The sequence below is a fragment of the Jaculus jaculus genome, chromosome 1, assembly GCF_020740685.1.
Source record: "Jaculus jaculus isolate mJacJac1 chromosome 1, mJacJac1.mat.Y.cur, whole genome shotgun sequence".
NCBI lineage: Eukaryota > Metazoa > Chordata > Mammalia > Rodentia > Dipodidae > Jaculus > Jaculus jaculus.
Window position 1 is genome coordinate 297,983,424 of NC_059102.1, and position 18,011 is coordinate 298,001,434.

General features: G+C 42.4%; 1 protein-coding gene and 1 pseudogene across 2 annotated transcripts in view; both read right to left on the bottom strand.

Annotated features, from left to right (window-relative positions):
- Window positions 1-3,774, bottom strand: part of Tor1aip1 (torsin 1A interacting protein 1) — a 34,957-nt gene extending 31,183 nt beyond the window's left edge. Inside the window, exons 1-2 of one of the 2 annotated variants that reach the window (XM_045135437.1) lie at window positions 3,061-3,774; window positions 338-412 (exon numbers count right to left, since the gene is read on the bottom strand). In XM_045135437.1, coding sequence (XP_044991372.1) covers window positions 338-412; window positions 3,061-3,547 — 562 coding nt within the window. In that variant the 5' untranslated portion in view covers window positions 3,548-3,774. The remainder of the gene's footprint in view (window positions 1-337; window positions 413-3,060) is intronic. The other variant, XM_012948874.2, reaches the window with a different exon arrangement.
- Window positions 3,775-14,710: 10,936 nt separating this feature from the next.
- Window positions 14,711-14,810, bottom strand: LOC123458277 (annotated as a pseudogene).
- Between the last annotated feature and the right edge of the window lie 3,201 nt (window positions 14,811-18,011).

Genomic DNA, 18,011 nt, shown 5'->3' on the forward strand with positions numbered 1-18,011 from the left:
AACCTCTGCTTTTGCTCATCACAGCACTCCCAGCATCAAGTGTGAGAACTGGCACAAGGTAGGTGTTCAATCTACTCTTGACTTTCCTTGACACATACTCACACTGCTTGCTTCAGGAAGCAACTGATAAAAACGCCTCATAAAACTCTGAACGAAGATGAGATCTTGATGAATCTGGACTTATCCCAGCACTCGGGAGGCAGAGGTAGGAGGACTGCCATGAGTTTGAGGCTACTCAGAGTACATAATGAATTTCAGGTCAGCCTGAGCTAGAGTGAGACCTTACCAAGAAAAAAAAAGTTGTCAAATAAGGAGGAAAGAGAAAATGAATTCTTACCTGAAGTTTCTTGTGTTCTGACAGTTTTCTTTGAGACTGTTTGGTTTATAACAGTTTGGGAAGATGGTTCATCTTCTAAGGAACAAACAAGAGTTAACATTCACGTTAGATGATCTGGGAGATAGCATGGTACAAAGAATGTACATTTAATAGTAGTAGGTAAGCAAAAATGCAGGTTAAGGGCTGGAGAGATGGCTTAGCGGTTAAGCGCTTGCCTGTGAAGCCTAAGGACCCCGGTTCGAGGCTCGGTTCCCCAGGTCCCACGTTAGCCAGATGCACAAGGGGGCGCATGCGTCTGGAGTTCGTTTGCAGAGGCTGGAGGCCCTGGCGCGCCCATTCTCTCTCTCCCTCTATCTGTCTTTCTCTCTGTGTCTGTCACTCTCAAATAAATAAATAAATAAAATTTAAAAAAAAAATGCAGGTTAAGTAATTTTTTTTTAGAAATGTGCAATTACATCACAACTGTCAAGGCAGAATATAATATCCATCAATCAAATATAAAAATATACTATGCACCACTGTTGCTTTACATTAAAGACATTACTTTAAAAAGTTGAAAAGATGAGTTTGGGGCTGGAGAGATAGCTTCGCGGTAAAGGTGCTTGCCTGTGAAGCCTAAAGACCCATGTTCCACTCTCCAGATCCCACATAAGCCAGATGCACAAGGTGACCCAAATGCGCAAGGTTGCACATGTGCACACAATGGCACATATATCTGGAGTTCAATTACAGTGACTGGAGGCCCTATCACATCAATTCTCTCCCTCTCTCAAAAAAATTAAATTAAAGTTTTAAAAAAGATGAGTTTGTGCTGGGTGTGGTGGTGCATGCCTTTTAAGCTAAAGCAGGCCGACAGCTGTGAGTTTGAGGCCGGCTGGACTGCAGAATGAGTTCCAGGTCAGCCTGAGCTATTCTGAGACTCTGCTTCAAAAAAACAAAACAAAACAAAAAAAATTTGTGTCAAAAATGTTAATGAAGCAAGTAGGTGGACAGAATGCTTAAGTCCTTAAAGATTTACTTTAAAATATGCTACATTTGTAAATTTCTCACTTAAAATAAGTTACCATATGTAAATGCAGTAAGCTCTGTGGGAATCAGTAAAATGTAGCAAATATTTACATTGCCCTCCATGTGTAAAACATTCTTCCAGATACTTAAATGTTTACTCTCAAGTGTAAGGATCGGTTCCTTGTCTTCAAGTGTGCCATCCTGAAAGAGGTACCACTAATATGTAGGTGGACTAAATTGTCTTTTGAACTGTTTCATCCAAAATAACATGCACATCTTTAACATAAAGTTTCCAACAAAATCAACAGGTCTTTATTTTTTATTTTTAGTTTTTCGAGGTAGGGTCTCACTCTAGCCCAGGCTGACCTGGAATTCACTATGTAATCTCAGGGTGTCCTCAAACTCATGGCGATCCTCCTACCTCTGCCTCCTGAGTGCTGGGATTAAAGGCGTGCACCACCACGCCCGGCTTATTTATTTATTTTTTATTTTTCAATAGGTCTTTAAAAGTGTCAGGACTGCCGGCTTATTTATCTATTTTTTATTTTTCAATTGGTCTTTAAAAGTGTCAGGACTGCCGGGCATGGTGACACACGCCTTTAATCCCAGCACTCGGGAGGCAGAGGTAAGAGGATCACCGTGAGTTCGAGACCACCGTGAGACTACATAGAGAATTCCAGGTCAGCCTGGGCTAGAGTGAGACCCTACCTCAAAAAAAAAAAGTGTCAGGACTTTCAGTGCCAGCCGTTAAACTTACAGCGTGTGTGTGTGTGTGTGTGTGCACGTGCACACACGCACTCTAGACTTTATATGAAGCCAATATCTGCCATTAATTATGTCATCCCATTGTGACTTAAATCCCTCGATTTTTACCTCACAGGTATATGGAGCTTACAAGAAAGTTCATCTGTAACTCAGGGTTAGATCTGAGAACAGCGAGAAAGAGAGGACGGCTGTAAGGAATTTGGTCCATCTGTGACTTAACTAAAATTGTAGTAGAATCCGCATCTAGGTCCATTTTGACGAAAAGTTCGAATAAAATATGTCTTGTTTTGTCAGGGTACCTTGTCAGCCTCGACTTGCCAATTACTTAGGTTTGAGACTACCTCCAACAAGAGAGTTTTTGGCCCAGCCCACCACACTAGAGAAATGATCAGGTGAAGCTTATCAAACACTGGGGTGCTTCAGTTCAGGACAACTGAATCACCTCAATCCACACGTATTTGGAGCAAGGTCTCGAGTCAATTCACTAACTCTGTTAACCCTCAAAATGCCCGCTTATGAAGTTTCCCCTCCTCCCAGTCTGGGTGGGAATGGAAAAGTGGAAGGTTAGATTGGAACCCTGATCCTCAGCTGGGGACTTCGGGCCCCTGAGAGTGAAAAGAAGGAAATGGAAAAGCGGTTGGGTAGCAGCAGCAGCAGCACAGGGGACGGAAATGAAACCGAGCCTCGAGTAGTCTGGAGTCCCGACTACCGCCTAACTAGCCGTCGGCCCCCGAAAACCCCGCACAGAGAGGCGACCCAGACGCCCATAACTAAACTGATGCTCAGGGATGCGCGGAGTTCCCCCGGCGACCATCGTTCCTGCCCGTGGCTCCGGGCCGCCGCGCCCAGGGGACGGGGCAGCCCTGGCTACCCCGGTGGGGAGCGGTCCACCGAGGCGCGGCGCGTGCTCCCGGGCTGGCATCGGACACTGTTACCTCCGCCGACCTCACCTTCGGAAGACAGAGAGTCCCGTAACCCTCTCCTGGTCGTCACCGGAGACGGCTGTGGCGGAGGCTGCTGAGACTGCTGCTGCTGCTGCTCCTGTTGAAGGCGAACAGCCCTTCGCGTCTTCATCTCCTCGGCTTCCTGGGGTCCTCGCTGCCTCCGCCGCCGAGAACGAAGGTTGTAAACGATTTCTTTCACTTCCTCTTCGGGAGAATCCCCCCGGAACTTTTCTGGCGGGGTTCGTCTTCCAGCCGGCGACCTTTCTTTGGCGCCCCGGGGCTCGAAGTCGCCGTACACTTCTGGCGGCTCCTCGGAAAACCTCACTTCCCGTCGTCCCTGGCGCGCCGGAGGCGTTCCGTACGTAAGCGCGTCACTGCCGCCGCCATCTTGCGGGGCGAGCCGACGCCTTCCCTCCCGGATGGGGGCCCGGGGCGTGGCGAAGATCCCCCATCGGGCTGTCAGCGGCTCCGCCCACCGCTCCTCACCCGCCATAGTTGTTGACGTAGCTTTAAGTCGGTCGGGGAAGATGATTTTTGCAGTCCTTGAGTGTCCGGCCGGTGGTGGCGCTGGCTTCTCGGGGTTGTCGGGTGATGGTGGCAGTGGTCAGGGAGGCAGTTGGGAGTCGCTGGGGCCGCCGCCTGCGTCGTCGCTGCGGTGTCGCCAGCCAGCCTCTGGGCCCATGGTGTGTCTTGAGGGCTGTGCGAGAGGCAGTGCCCCGGCTGGGTCAGCTGCTGTGGGTCACCCCCGCCTCCTGGCTGCCGGCACCGAAGAGGAGGAGAAGGGGGAGGAGGACGCCGCCGTCCTTGGCCTTGAGGGCGGGAGGACAAGTTGTCCAGCTGCTGGTGGCTGCTGGTGACCACTGCTGCCCGCACGCAGCAGGCGTAGGTTCAGACAGGCTCCCAGATCTGCGGGGAACGGCGAGCTTCAATCCTGGAACCCAACTGTTGCGCAGTTCCTCTGGAACCTTTTGGCTCGGTTGGCCATTCCTACTTCTCCAGTCTCCAGCAGTGCTGAAGATCAAACAGCTAGTTTGTGCGTGTCATCTTTATGGCAACAAAACAAAACAAACAAACAAAAAAAAAACCAACTGTGGTTTCAAGCACCTTATGAAAGTGGTTGTCCACTTTAAAAATTTTAAAGCACCTGTTGGAGGTGTGCAAAAATCTTTCCAAGTCATATTCATCGGATGGATTTCCATTTGCGAGACAGATCCCATAGCAACCTTATTCTTTTTTTTTTTTTTAATATTCTTTTATTTATTTTTGTTTGCTTTTCGAAGTAGGGTCTCACTCTAGCACAGGCTGACCTGGAATTCACTCTGTAGTCTCAGGGTGGTCTCGAACCCAGGGTGACCTCCTCCTAAATGCTGGGATAAAAGGCATACGCCATCCTGTGCTTCTGGCTTTATGTGGGTACTGGAGAATGCAACGTAGGTCCTCCGGCTTTGCTGGCAAGTGCCTTAACCCCTCAGCCATCTCTCCAGCCCAGCAACCTTATTTTTGATTGATTGAGTGAGTGCTTTTCTCAGCAGCACTGTTAAACTGCCCTGTGCGTAGTTTGGAATGGATGGATTAAAGGCAGCCCTGTAATTTTAGTTGAAATCCATTCTTTTATTTGTATTCTGGGTATGTTGTTACTGCATTTCATTTAGGGTTCCCGAGTTCATAGAATTGGAAAGCATAAAAGCTACTTCAGCCCTGACTACCATATTTAAACTTATTTAATCAAGTCTATAACCAAATTGAGCCAAATTGAAGGAAGATCGATTTACTTGGTATCATGTGAATTACTATCAATAGGAACCCTGATGCTACCTTAAACCACACTGCTCATCTCCTTGTAGTACTTTCTATGATTGATTTAAATCAGTAATTCCTCTCCCCCAGTGCTGGGGATTGAATCTAGGGGTTTTAAGCATGCTAGGCAAGTGCTTTACCACTAAGCTATAGCTTCAGTTCTAATTAAATAGATTTTGAAAGCTGTTTAATTGGCGCCAGTTAGAATAATCCTGAAAATTTTCAAGTTGTCAAGATTTATTTATTTTATTTTTGGTTTCTCGTTTCTTTTTTGTTTGTTTGTTTTTCGAGGTAGGGTCTCACTCTAGCCCATGCTGACCTGGAATTCACTATGGAGTCTCAGGGTGGCCTCGAACTCATGGCAATCCGCCTACCTCTGCCTCCCGAGTACTGGGATTAACGGTGTGCACCATCACGCCCAGCTAGTTGTCAAGATTTTTAATAGTGACCTTAAATTATTGCTCAAACAATTTTAGTTACTTATGTCCAAAAATGTCACTGATAATCCATAAATAGTCATCAACACAAAGAATAATATGATTTAGAGTTAGGTTGGTGTTGACCTCTTTGCAGTTGTTTAGCTTTTTTGTTGTTGTTGTTGTTGTTTATTTTTTGGCTGTTGGAAGTAGGGTCTCGCTCTAGCTCAGGCTGACCTGGGATTCATTATGGAGTCTCAGGGTGGCCTTGAACTCATGGCAATCCTATTTCTGCCTCCAGAGAGTGCTAGGATTAAAGGTGTGAGCCACCATGCCCGGCTAGCTTTGTTTATTATACACGAAACTAGCCAAAGGTATGAGGAGCAATGAGACAAATGAGGACAAGGAAACTGCTCCATTGTTGTTCTTTAAAGGCATTTCTGGGAAAATGAAAGTGATACTCTTTCTTGGCTGCATAGGTTAGGTGAAATATTTGGAAAATTTATGAGACTAATTCTTTTCTACAACATGATAAAAAGTACTGATGCTTCCTCCACTCCCCTCCCCACCTCAGTAATGCTTTCTCTGTAAAGTGGTTATTACATTATTAACACATAATAGTAAAATATTTTAATAGATGCACAGTAATGAAAGGATATAAATTTTATAGTATTATTCTATTAAGCTCATATTTTAAATGTGTGTGTATATATATATATATATATATATATATGTATATACATATGTGTGTATATATATATATATATATATCCTTGTTAAAACATTTACCACAATAGATGACTACATAGAAACTTGAGTACTGGCTTGTGAAACTTTGGTTTGAGGGTGTATAAAAAAAAATAGAAGGCTGGGTGTGGTGGCGCATGCCTTTTATCCGGGCACTCCGGAGGCTGACCTGGAATTTACTCTATTCTCAGGGTGGCCTCAAACTTATATATCCTCCTACCTCTGCCTCCTGAGTGCTTGGATTAAAGGTGTGTGCCACCACATCTGGCTTTTTCAGCATGTATATTGTTTTGTAATGAAACCTGCTTATAAAAGCTTAGGGAAGGGGCTGGAGAGATGGCTTAGCCATTAAGCACTTGCCTATGAGGCCTAAGGACCCTGCTTCAAGGTTCAATTCCCCAGAACCCACGTTAGCCAGATGCACAAGGGTAAATAAATAAAAATAAAACAAAAAAAAAATTGTAAAAAGTTTAGGGATGGTTTTTCAAAGAATGAAATAATGAGAGTGATAAAGGAAAATTAGAGGCATTGTAACTTTAGTATTAACACATATTTGCTTGTGATTTCCCCTCATGTCTAGTTATAAGACTGCATAATCTAAGCTCTTGATGAGTGTTGCCCACACCTAGCAACATTATAAATACCAAACTTCCATTAATCACATGCAAAGCCAAATTCTTGCCAAACCAGATATTCTGCTGTAGACGTTTGCCAGCCCCCTGTGAGCTACTATTGTAGCCTAAAAGAGGTAACATTATGGAGACAGTAGACTTAATTCAAATATTACAAGGAATTTGTTGGGCTGCAAATGTGGAGATATCTCTGGCTTTGACACAGTTTCTTCAAGAATTTGAGTCATATGGAAGAGTTAGTGAATCAGAAGATAAAAGAAGTGGTTATAACAATGTATTCACTAATTCATTTATTAAGCATTTATTCCATGCTAACAAAGATGAGATAACTTTAGTGAGGGAATTTGCCACACATAAGAGAAGACATATACACAAAAAAATAAAATTAAAACTAATGACTGGTACTAACTCATATACCTAGCTAATAAAAGAGGTCTAGAAATCCTGTGCTCTTTATATTGAATTAAAAAAAAATTCATCCATCATCTTTGCATGTATGAATGGGCACATGCATGTGGAGGCCCAAATGTTATTCTTCATCCTCCACTTTCTTTTTTAATTCTTTTTGTTTTGTTTTGTTTTTTGTTTTTTTGAGGTAGGGTCTCACTCTAGCTCAGGCTGACCTGGAACTCACTATGTAGTCTCAGGGTGGCCTTGAACTCAGTGTGATTCTCCTACCTCTGCCTCCTGAATGCTGGGATTAAAGGTATGTGCCACCACACCGGGCCATCCTACACTTGTTTGACACAGGGTTTTTTTTTTTTAAATTTTTTAAAAACTTTATTGACAACTTTCATACATATAGATAATATAGACAATATACCATAGTCTTAATCCCCTCCCCACCCTCTCTCTTTTTTTGTGCTCCTCATGTCCCCTTGTCTGAGTCTCTTCTTTCCAACTCACCTCATTTCCAGTTTTTTTTTTTTTCAAGGTAGGGTCTCACTCTACCTCAGATTGACCTGGAATTCACTATGTAGTCTCAGGGTAGCTTTGAACTCATGGTGATCCTCCTATCTCTGCCTCCCAAGTGCTGGGATTAATGGCAGGCACCACCACGCCCAGCTCAGTGTTTTCTTTTTAAATTTATTATTATTTATTTATTTGAATGACAGTGAGAAAGAGGCAGATAGAGTGTGAGAGAAAATGGGTGTGCCAGGGCCTCTAGCTGCTGCAAATGAACTCCAGACACATGTTCCACCTAGATCTGGCTTACGTGGGTCCTGGGGAATTGAACTTGGGTCCTTTGGCTTGATGCAGGTTTCTTGATGTTCACTACTATGAATGCCACCTTTGTTGGCCCAGGAGCTTTCAGGATTCTACTGTCTGCTGTGTCAGTAAGAGAGCTGGGATTATAGAATCAGATAAGGCTTATTTACAGATAAGGCTTTATGCATAGATTCTGGGGATCCAAATTCAGGTTAGTGTGCTTGTACGGCAAATGTTTTACCCACTGAGCCATCTCCCCAGCCCTTGACATTGGCTCTCCAAATATAGCAGCTAATGTAACTTTTTTCCCCCCTTTTTAAACAATTATGTAGCCCAGGCTTCTTCTCTTGAATTCTGTGTAGCTGAAGCTGTCTTTTTTTTTTTTTTTCTTTTTTTTTTCCAAGGCAGGGTCGGTCTCACTTTCGCTCAGGCTGACCTGGAATTCACTCTGTAGTCTCAGGGTGGCCTCGAACTCACTGTGATCCTCCTACCTCTGCCTCCCAAGTGCTGGGATTAAAGGCACGCGCCACCACGCCCAGCCTGAAACCATTTTTGAACTTCTGATACTTCTACCTCAGTCCCTTAAGTGCTGTGGTTATTGGCATGTGCTACCAAGTCAGGCAAAACTCATTTCAAATAAATTCTTGTACGGGAGTTTTGTGTTTAAAGTGAGCAGACATTCACTTAACCTTCAGCACACTAGTTCATTGTCCACAATCACATTTTTGTTTGGATAAGAAAATACTTTTGAGGTTACAGCTTTTGTAGTCTTGGGCAAAATAGTTTTAATGAGGAAATGAAAAATGGGTGCTAGAGATGTGGCCAGGAGATGGTGTTGTGCTTGCTTTGCATGCAGAAAACACTGCATAATTGAGCATAGTGGTGCATGCCTATAAGCCAGCACTCTGGAGGTGGTGGCAAGAGGATCCGAAGTTTAAGGTCATTCTTGGTGGTAGAATGATTCAAACCAGCCTGGGTGAAAGGAAAGGAGGTAGGGAAAGGGAGGTAGGGAAGAAAGGAAAGAAAGAAAAGAAATAGAGGGGGGAGCTGAAGATAGGGCTCAGAGGTTTGTAAGCTTCCTAGGCAAGCTTGAGACCCTAAAGGGGCCCAAGTCCAGGCTTGAATCTACAGAACCCACGTAAACAGCTATGTGTGACCAAATAGTTCTGTAACCCTAGCCTTATGGGAAGAATCACTGGAGCTTGCGAACCACAAGCTCTGTTATGAGTTAGACACTCCATTGCAAGGAAAACAGGTGGGTACGTGGCTGAGGGGCCACTTGGCATTCTTCTCTGGCCACTGCAGTTGAGCCCAAGGGTTGGCACAGAAGAGCAAATGAGGGGCTGCATCAGCACATAAAAGTATGCATATACCACACACACAGTACCACACATATATAAATAAGCCAAAAATGTTAAATACAGGAAATAAAGATCTAGCTGACTGATTGCATTTATTTCCCAGTCTCACAATTGATAGAAAAACTACTTTAAAGATAGTGTTTCAGAACTACCAATGATAGCCAGGCATGCTGGTGCACACCTTTAATCTCAGCACTTGGGAGGCAGAGGCAGGAGGATTGCTGTGAGTTCAAGCAAGCCTGGTACTACAGAGTAAGTTCCAGGACAGCCAGGGCTAGATTGAGACCATATCTCGAAGAAAGGAAAAAAAGAAAGCCAAGCCAACAAAACAAAACAAAACAAAAAACAAATGAAAAAATGTATCTGGAGCCTAGCCTGGTGGTGGCAGCCTGCAGTCCTGGCTACACAGGAGGCTGAGGCACATGGATGGTAAATTCAAGGACAGCCTGGGCAATTTAGTGAAACCTTATCTCAAAAAGAGGGCTTGGGAGGTGGGGGGATGTACCTCAGCTGTGGAGCACCTGCCTAGCATGTGTGAGACTATGTGCCCTGTCTCCACTACTGCAAAAGAAAAGCATAGCTGGAACTGTTACTTCACTGAAAAAACAGTGAAAAATGGAATACTCCTCAGGGTGTTCTTTGATGAATTATAGAGGCAGCCAATTAACATCTAAGAGTCTTCCTAAATTCTGTAACTTGTGTCAAAAGAGGATGCTTTTGGGCTGGAGAGATGGCTTAGCGGTTAAGCGCTTGCCTGTGAAGCCTAAGGACCCCGGTTCGAGGCTCGGTTCCCCAGGTCCCACGTTAGCCAGATGCACAAGGGGGCGCACGCGTCTGGAGTTCATTTGCAGAGGCTGGAAGCCCTGGGGCGCCCATTCTCTTTCTCTTCCTCTATCTGTCTTTCTCTCTGTGCCTGTCGCTCTCAAATAAATAAATAAATAAAAATTTAAAAAAAAAAAAAGAGGATGCTTTAGAGGTGAAGGCACCCAAAATTGTTACCAAAAAATGGTTAATTCAGTAATATTTGGGCTTTTATGGGTAGCTGAGTTGTAGGTACTGGAGGTGCAGCAGTGAACAAGACAGACAAGTGACAACTGTTCTTGCCTCTTTAAGTTTACTTTTAATTGAAAGCAGTGAAGTAAAAATCAGTAAAATGTGTATTCAGAAGTTACAGAAAACAATGATTTGTTTTCCTATGTTGGTTTGAACTGGTATAGGTCAGGAACAGAAATACATGCTCTTGAATAAATTGTCTGCCATCTCTCTGTTTTCATAATTATAAAATTAGTATAACAAAATAATAGCTATTAAAAAGTATTTATTTGAAAGCAGAGAGACTGGGTGCGCCAAGGCCTTTAGCTCCTGCAAACAAACTATAGGTGTATGCACCACTTTGTGCAGCTGGTTTTACATGGGTACTGGGGAATCAAACCAGGGTAGCCAGGCATTGCCAGCAAGTACCTTAGCCACTGAGCAATCTCTCCAGTTCCAAAATATTAGCTATTTTTGACTTGTGGTCTCCTGTCACTGAGCAGACATGCTGTTTCTCTCAGGTAGTCACAAAAAGTCTTATTTGAGCATATAGTCTTGTCCCCCAAGCTGAACTTGTAGTTAGTGCAGAGGCTGGGTTCAGGTATGAGTGACCTGCACCTGCCATTATCATTCACCACTGTCGCTTACTGTGTCACGGGTTCTTCTAGCTTTCAGGTCATTTTAAGGGCCAGGCTGGTCAGCTCGGCTAGGGTAGGGAGGTGTGGAGGGTGGCGGCAGTGGCGGGAGGGGGAGGGAGCGCGAGCTCCCAGTGGGCGGAGCCGGGAGGCGGGGCCAGGGACTACCCGTCCCGGCATTCCGCGCGCCTCCCGCTGAGGGCGGGCCTGTCACGTGGGCGGGTGGGACAGGCGGTCGGTGGTTCCGCCGTGGTGGCCGGGGCTGCAGCCAGCCTTGTGCACCGAGCGGAGGGAGCAGCGGGGGCTCCGGCCATACTGACAGCTCCACGATCAAAACCCGCCTAGAATTTGTAAGTAAGCGAAACGAATATACAACTTTTTCATGTCTCAGTATCTGAACTGGTTATTTTCTCCTTCCAGAAGGTCTTTCAGAAAGGATCCCTCCCCGCCCCCACCTCCCTCCGGCACAAACAGAAAGCAAGGTAGGTTGGGGTGGGTATTCTGGGGGAGGAGGGCTGAACAGAAAACAGATCAAGAAGAAGATACCTTTTTGGTGTGTGCTTTATAATGAGAAACAGTCTCTTTAAGTTTCGAAACACAACTGGGAATTTTTAACAGTGAAAGTGGCTCTTTCCCCCTTATCACTGCCTCACAGATCGGCAGGCATTCAATATTTTAAACCTTAAAAGAGAATACCTTTAATTTTTTAAAATATTAATAGTTCTGAGAGGATAAAGTTTGAAATTTTAATAAAACCTACAATCATTTTGTTTATTTACACAATTGTATTTCATAAGGGGTAAAAAAGTTCACTCCGTTTCCTTCTTTCAACAGAATCTGTAATCGTCTGCACTTTGTCAGATTCCTCTTACATAGGACCAGAGATTAGTTAACCGTTATGATTAAACTGAAGTTTTGTTTGATCTGTCTCTGGGTTCTAAAATATTTTATTTTGTGACTATATGAGAAATTTTTTCCCCTTCGTAGTCTATGAATTAAGCTTTGGCAGCCACACATACTTAGTTTATTTATTTGTTATTTTTGAGGCAGGGTCTCACTCTAGCCCAGGCTGACCTGGAACTTCTTACTCTACTCCCAGGCTGACCTTGAACTCACAGCCATCCTCTTACCTCTGCCTCCCAAGTGCTGGGATGAAAGGTGTGTGTCACCACACCCAGCTGGTTTTATTTTTTAAGACCATGACTTGTTTGTAAATGGAAAATGATTAATGAAAAAGAAGCTTCTTGGTAGAAGAACTAAAATTGTCCTGGGAGGCCTTTGGATTAGAACACTTTGAAAAACTGACATTTGCTCTGGAAACTTGAGACCCTCCCAAGCAGTGTTGACTCTAGTGGATGCAGAGTCCACTGCTTGATTACCACCATTGCTTCAGGGTTATCATGTGACCTTGGGTGACTCACTTAGCTCTGTTTTATCTAGTTTCTGTTTTAATGTACAAACACTAACATGAGAGCTTCTATAATAAAAAAAATAACCAGGACTTAGGTAATTACTTTGAGAATTGCTGATTATGTCAGTAAGTGTGGTATATAACTTATTTTTGCATTATTAGTCAGTTTAAACATAGGCCATGGAAATCTATATTTCTTTGAAGTGATTCTTGAGTACCTAAAGGAAAATGCTTAGAGAAGCCTGTCTGCCTATCATTTTGCTGTTGAACATTAAGCCTGCTGTGAAAACATATAAATTTGGTGACTCCAGAAAATTTAAGAAAGGATTGGCTGTTTTTGTATCTGAGTATTTCAGTATCTTATGAACCTCTTGTGAAACTGTCCCACAAGAGAGAATTCAATACAGTGCTTATATTTTATGAATTTTACACAGAAAATCAAGCACTATTGTTGAAAAAAGGTGTTTTGGAACAGTGGTGATGCACATAGACTTTGGAGTTATAGCTAGATCTCTATTCTGCCTCTCACTGCTGGTATGAGGATCATTCGACTTTGGCAGATAACTTTGTTCTGAGCTCATTTTCCTTATTAGTAGGGAGTTGTGGGGCCATGTAGAATATTGCAGAGATACTTTAAGAACTGAAGATAGTGGAAGCTGTTGCTACTTATTAGGCTACTTTCATTGTACTAATATTAAAGGAGTTTTAGACATGATTTTGGTAATCAAAATAGAAAAGAATAAAATTCCACTACTAGAAACTGATCAAAGTTTTGCTTTTTACTTAATTGTTTTAGTGCTTGACCTTACGTGTACAGAAATAATCACATTTGGGCTGGAGAGATGGCTTAGTGGTTAAGCACATGCCTGTGAAGCCTAAGGACCTCCGTTGGAGGCTCAGTTCCCCAGGACCCATGTTAGCCAGATACACAAGGGGTCACACACATCTGGAGTTCCTTTGCAGTGGCTGGAGGCCTTGGCATGCCCATTCTCTCTCTCTTTCTCTCTCTCTGCCTCTTTCTCTGTCACTCTCAAATAAATAAATAGAAATAAACAAACAAAAAAAAATGATCACACTAAAACATTCCTTTTTCAACTTCTGAAGATTTTGATTTAACTATACAATTAAACTATCTGGTTTTATTGTATTTGCTCTACTACTGAAAAAAAGCAGAGTTTTCCTTTTGGTGCAATTTCCACTTGATTTTCCCATCAGAATAAAACCTCTAAAACACTTTAGTAGTTCAAATAACACTAAGTTTTTGAGGCCTTTTTATACCCCAGGCCATGTTGCATGAGGTACTATTATATGTTTTGTGGTTAAGAATACCAAAGGCAGAGAGATCATTAAGAAAGAAGCAGGCAAGTCCTTTGGGCCCAGACAATCTGACTTGAGAGCAAGTGCTGTGCTGTGTTCAGTATTTGTAAATTTTTAAAATTTTTGTGTGTGTGTGTATGTGTGTGTGTGTGTGTGTGTGTATTTGTGTGTGTTTTGAGACAAGCCCAACAGACTGGCTTTTTTTTTTTTTTAATTATTTGAGAGCGAGAAGAGAATGGGTGCACTAGGGTCCCCAGCCATTGCAAATGAACTCCAGATACATGCACCCCTTTGTGCATCTGGCTTATGTGGGTCTTGGAGACTCAAACCTGGATCCTTTGGCTTTGCAGGGAAATGCCTTAACCACTAAGCCATCTCTCCAACTCCAGACTGGCCTTTTTTAATGTGAAAGAGTGAGCTGGGGGAGGGAGAGAATTGGCGTTGCAGGGCCTCCAGCCACTGTACTTGAATTCCAGACGTGTGCCACTTTGTGTGCTTGCGTCACCTTGTGTGTCCGGCTTACTTGGGACATGGAGTGTCCTTAGGCTTCACAGGCAAGTGCCTTAGACACTAAGCCATCTCTTCAGCCATATATATATATATATATATATATATATATATATTTATTTATTTATTTATTTATTTATTTATTTGTAAGCAGAAGAAGACAAAGAGAAGAGAGACAGAATAGCTGTGCCAGAGCCTCTAGTTGCTGCAAATGAACTTTGTATGCATGTGCCACATTGTGCATTTGGCTTTATGTAGGTCCTAAGGAATTGAACCAGGGTCATTAGGCTTTTCAGGCAAGCACCTTAATCATTGGGCAATCTCTCCAGCCTGTAGAGTCTTTATGTGGATGTTATGCCATGCAAGTAGACAGGAGTTGATACTAGAAGATGATTTACAACTTCTTTATATAAAAGCAACAGTGTTTGTACTTGACTCATTAGACTTAAACAGTTATTTTGCAGGAAAATAATAAATAATATTAAGAAATTGTTTAGTGCCTTAGAAGAGGACACTGCTTATGTATAGTTTTCTTAACTGTGGCAGTGAAAGTACAATTTGTACATAAGAAAGCCTAAGAAAGTTTATTTTTTTAAATATTGAATGCTTTACTAATTTGTGTGCCATCCTTGCACAGGGGCCATGCTAATCTTCTCTGTATCTTTCTGATTTACTTTCCGATTTTAGTAAATGTGCTGCTGAAGCAATCATCAAACTGCATTTTTTAATTTTTTTTATTTTTCAGAGATAGGGTCTCACTCTAGCCCAGACTGACCTGGAATTCACTGTGTAGTTTCAGGCTGGCCTCAAACTCACAGAGATCTTCCTACCTCTGCCTCCCAAGTGCTGGGATTAAAGGCATGCGCCACCATTCCTGGCTCTGATCCTGTTCTTTTTTTTTTTTTTTTCCGAGGTTGGGTTTCACTGTAGCTCAGGCTGATCTTGAATTCACTGTGTAGTCTCAGGGTGGCCTCAAACTCATGTCGATCCTCCTACCTCTGCCTCCCAAGTGCTGGGATTAAAGCCTTGTGCCACCATGCCCAGCTTTAAAAAAAAAAAATATTTTATTTATTTGAGAAGAGGCAGATATAGAGCGAATGGGCACACCAGGGCCTTCTACTGCTGCAAACGAGCTCCAGACGTGTGTGTCACCTTGTGCATCCAGCTCATGTCGGTTCTGGGGAATTGAACCTGGGTCCTTTGGTTTGGCAGGCAAGCACCTTGACTGCTAAACCATCCCAGATCTTGGTTTTTGAAGGGGTTTCTTACAGCTCCTAAGGACCAAGTAGCAACACAAATACATAATGATAGTATCAAATCTTAACCCATAAAATATGTATTCACAAGTCCATACTGATATAGCTGAATAGATAATGAGAAAGGATAACTCAGTTTTACAGAATTCCAATCAATAAACAGAAGAAAATAACATCACCTTTAGGTAACCAGCATTATAGTAATTATTGCAGTCAAAATCTACCTATGTTGCTAGTAGGTAAAAGTTTGAGGAAAATTGGGTTAATTACTTAGTCTCAAAGTATCTTTTTGAAGATAATTATTAACTACAATGGAAAATAGTACCTTGACAGTGGAGATAGCATGTAAATCAAGTGGTCAAGGTTTACATCACATAAGTATATTGTGAGCCCAATGAAAAGGACACATTTCTTTGATGTTTTTCTTGCCATAACTCTGTGATCTTTATCTTTCAAATCATGTAAAATCTTACACAATCCCAGACTTAGGAACATTCTCCAAACTAACCATTATTCTTTTGAACTGTCAAGGTCACAAAAACAAGCCAAAGACAAGGAAAAACTAAGGAACTCTAGCACATGTTGGAGAGTAAGGAGAAATAACAACTAATGCAATGTGGGACCCTGGATTGAATCCTAGAAAAAAAAGTCATTATTAGAAAAATTGCTAAAATTTAAATGTGGCTTCTATTTCATTTATTGCCTTGGACCAGCGATAATTTCTTAGTATTGATAATTTTCCTTTTTTTTTTTTTGTGGTATGGTCTTGTGTTAGCTCAGGCTGACCTGGAATAAAATATGTAGTCTCAGGGTAGCCTTGAACTCATGGTGATCCTCCTGCCTGAGTGCTGGGATTAAAGGTGTGCACCAACAGGCCTATCTTTGATAATTTTACTTTATGTGAGATACTGGGTGGAGGATATAGGAGAACTCTACACTCTATTTTAAAAGTCTAAAAGTAGTTACAATTAAAATATGTTGAAGTAGATACAAAATGATTATAGTAGTTGAACTCTAATTGAGAATCATAGCCCAGGGTGATCACCTTGTAGCTACAACACTTGGAAGGCTAAAGCAAAAGGATGGCTAGTTCAAGGCCAGCCTGGGGCTGTGTTGTACGACCATGTTGTAAACACAAAAAATTGGGAGTCAGGTATTCCACACTATGGATATCTTAGCACTCTTAGATCCTCTGTGCATTACTGTTACTTTGAATAGTCATTGTAAACCAGTGATAAGAGTCAAGGGATTGGTCTGGGGAGATGGTTAAGCAGTTAAAGATGCTTGCACACAAAACATAATGGCCCGGGTTCAATTCCCCGGTATCCACTTAAAGCCAGATGCACAAAATAGCACATACACCTGGAGTTTGTGGCAGCAAGAGGCCATGGTATACTCATTCATTCACCCCTCCCTGCAAATAAATAAATACTTTAAAAGCATTAAGGGATTTAGGAGAGGGTAGAAAGACAGGTAAAATGATTTTAGTCGTGATGCCCTCTTTCCAAACTACCCTTCAAATATAGGAAACCATCAGTTAGTGAAAATACTGGGGATAAAAGTGGAAAAATTATGAAGCAAATAATAAAGAGGTATTATGGTAATGGATTTGGTGGAGAGAAGTGTGGACCATGCTTATTAGATCTTAGACAAAATAGAGGTCCTCTTATTTCTACCTCCCCAGTGGTGGGATTAAAGGTGTGCACCACCACGCCCAGTTGATTTTTTTTTTTTTTAATATCATATGAGATGTTTGGTTAAGACAAGGTCTAAGGGATATAGTGCCAAAAAAAGTCACCCAAATTTATAGTGTAAAACTATCCAACCATTAAGATGAATGTGGGAATTTAAAACTTTTTTCATTTATTTGAGGGGGGGGGGAGAGAGAAGGAGGGAGGGATGGAGGGAGGGAGGGAAAGAATGGGTACACCAGGGCCTCCACCTGTTGCAAACTCACTCCAGATGCATGTGCCACCTTGTGCATCTGGCTTACGTGGGTCCTGGGGAATTGAACCTGGATCCTTTGGCTTTGCAGGCAAGTGCCTTAACTGTTAAGCCATCTTCTCCAGCCCAAATGTGGGAATTTTTGTGTGTCAAAGGCAAATTGGTCTTGTTGACTAGCTCATGTTTATTAAGGAAATATTGAAGAATGAAATAGAATCAGAACTGCTTTTACTTTTTTGCTTTCTTTTGCGAGGTTAGGAGAGGGTCTTCTATTTCAATTCTTGTGCTACTGCCTCCCGAGACCTGGATTACAGGTGTTTATCACCATTCCTGGCTAAAACTGCATTTCATTTTCTTTTGATGTTAAAATGCTATTTTTTCCCAAAATTTTCTGTAATAAAGTTTTAGGAAAATTCTTTTTCTTTTTTTAAAAAATTTATAATTAACAACTTCCATGATTGTAAACAATATCTCATGTTAATTCCTTCCCTCCCCCCATCTCCCCCTTTGAAACTCCACTCTTCATTTTATCCTCTCCCTCTCTCAGTCTTTTTTTTTTTTTTTAAATTATTTTATTTATTTATTCATTTGAGAGTGACAGACACAGAGAGAAGGACAGATAGAGGGAGAGAGAGAGAATGGGCGTGCCAGGGCTTCCAGCCTCTGCAAACGAACTCCAGATGCATGCGCCCC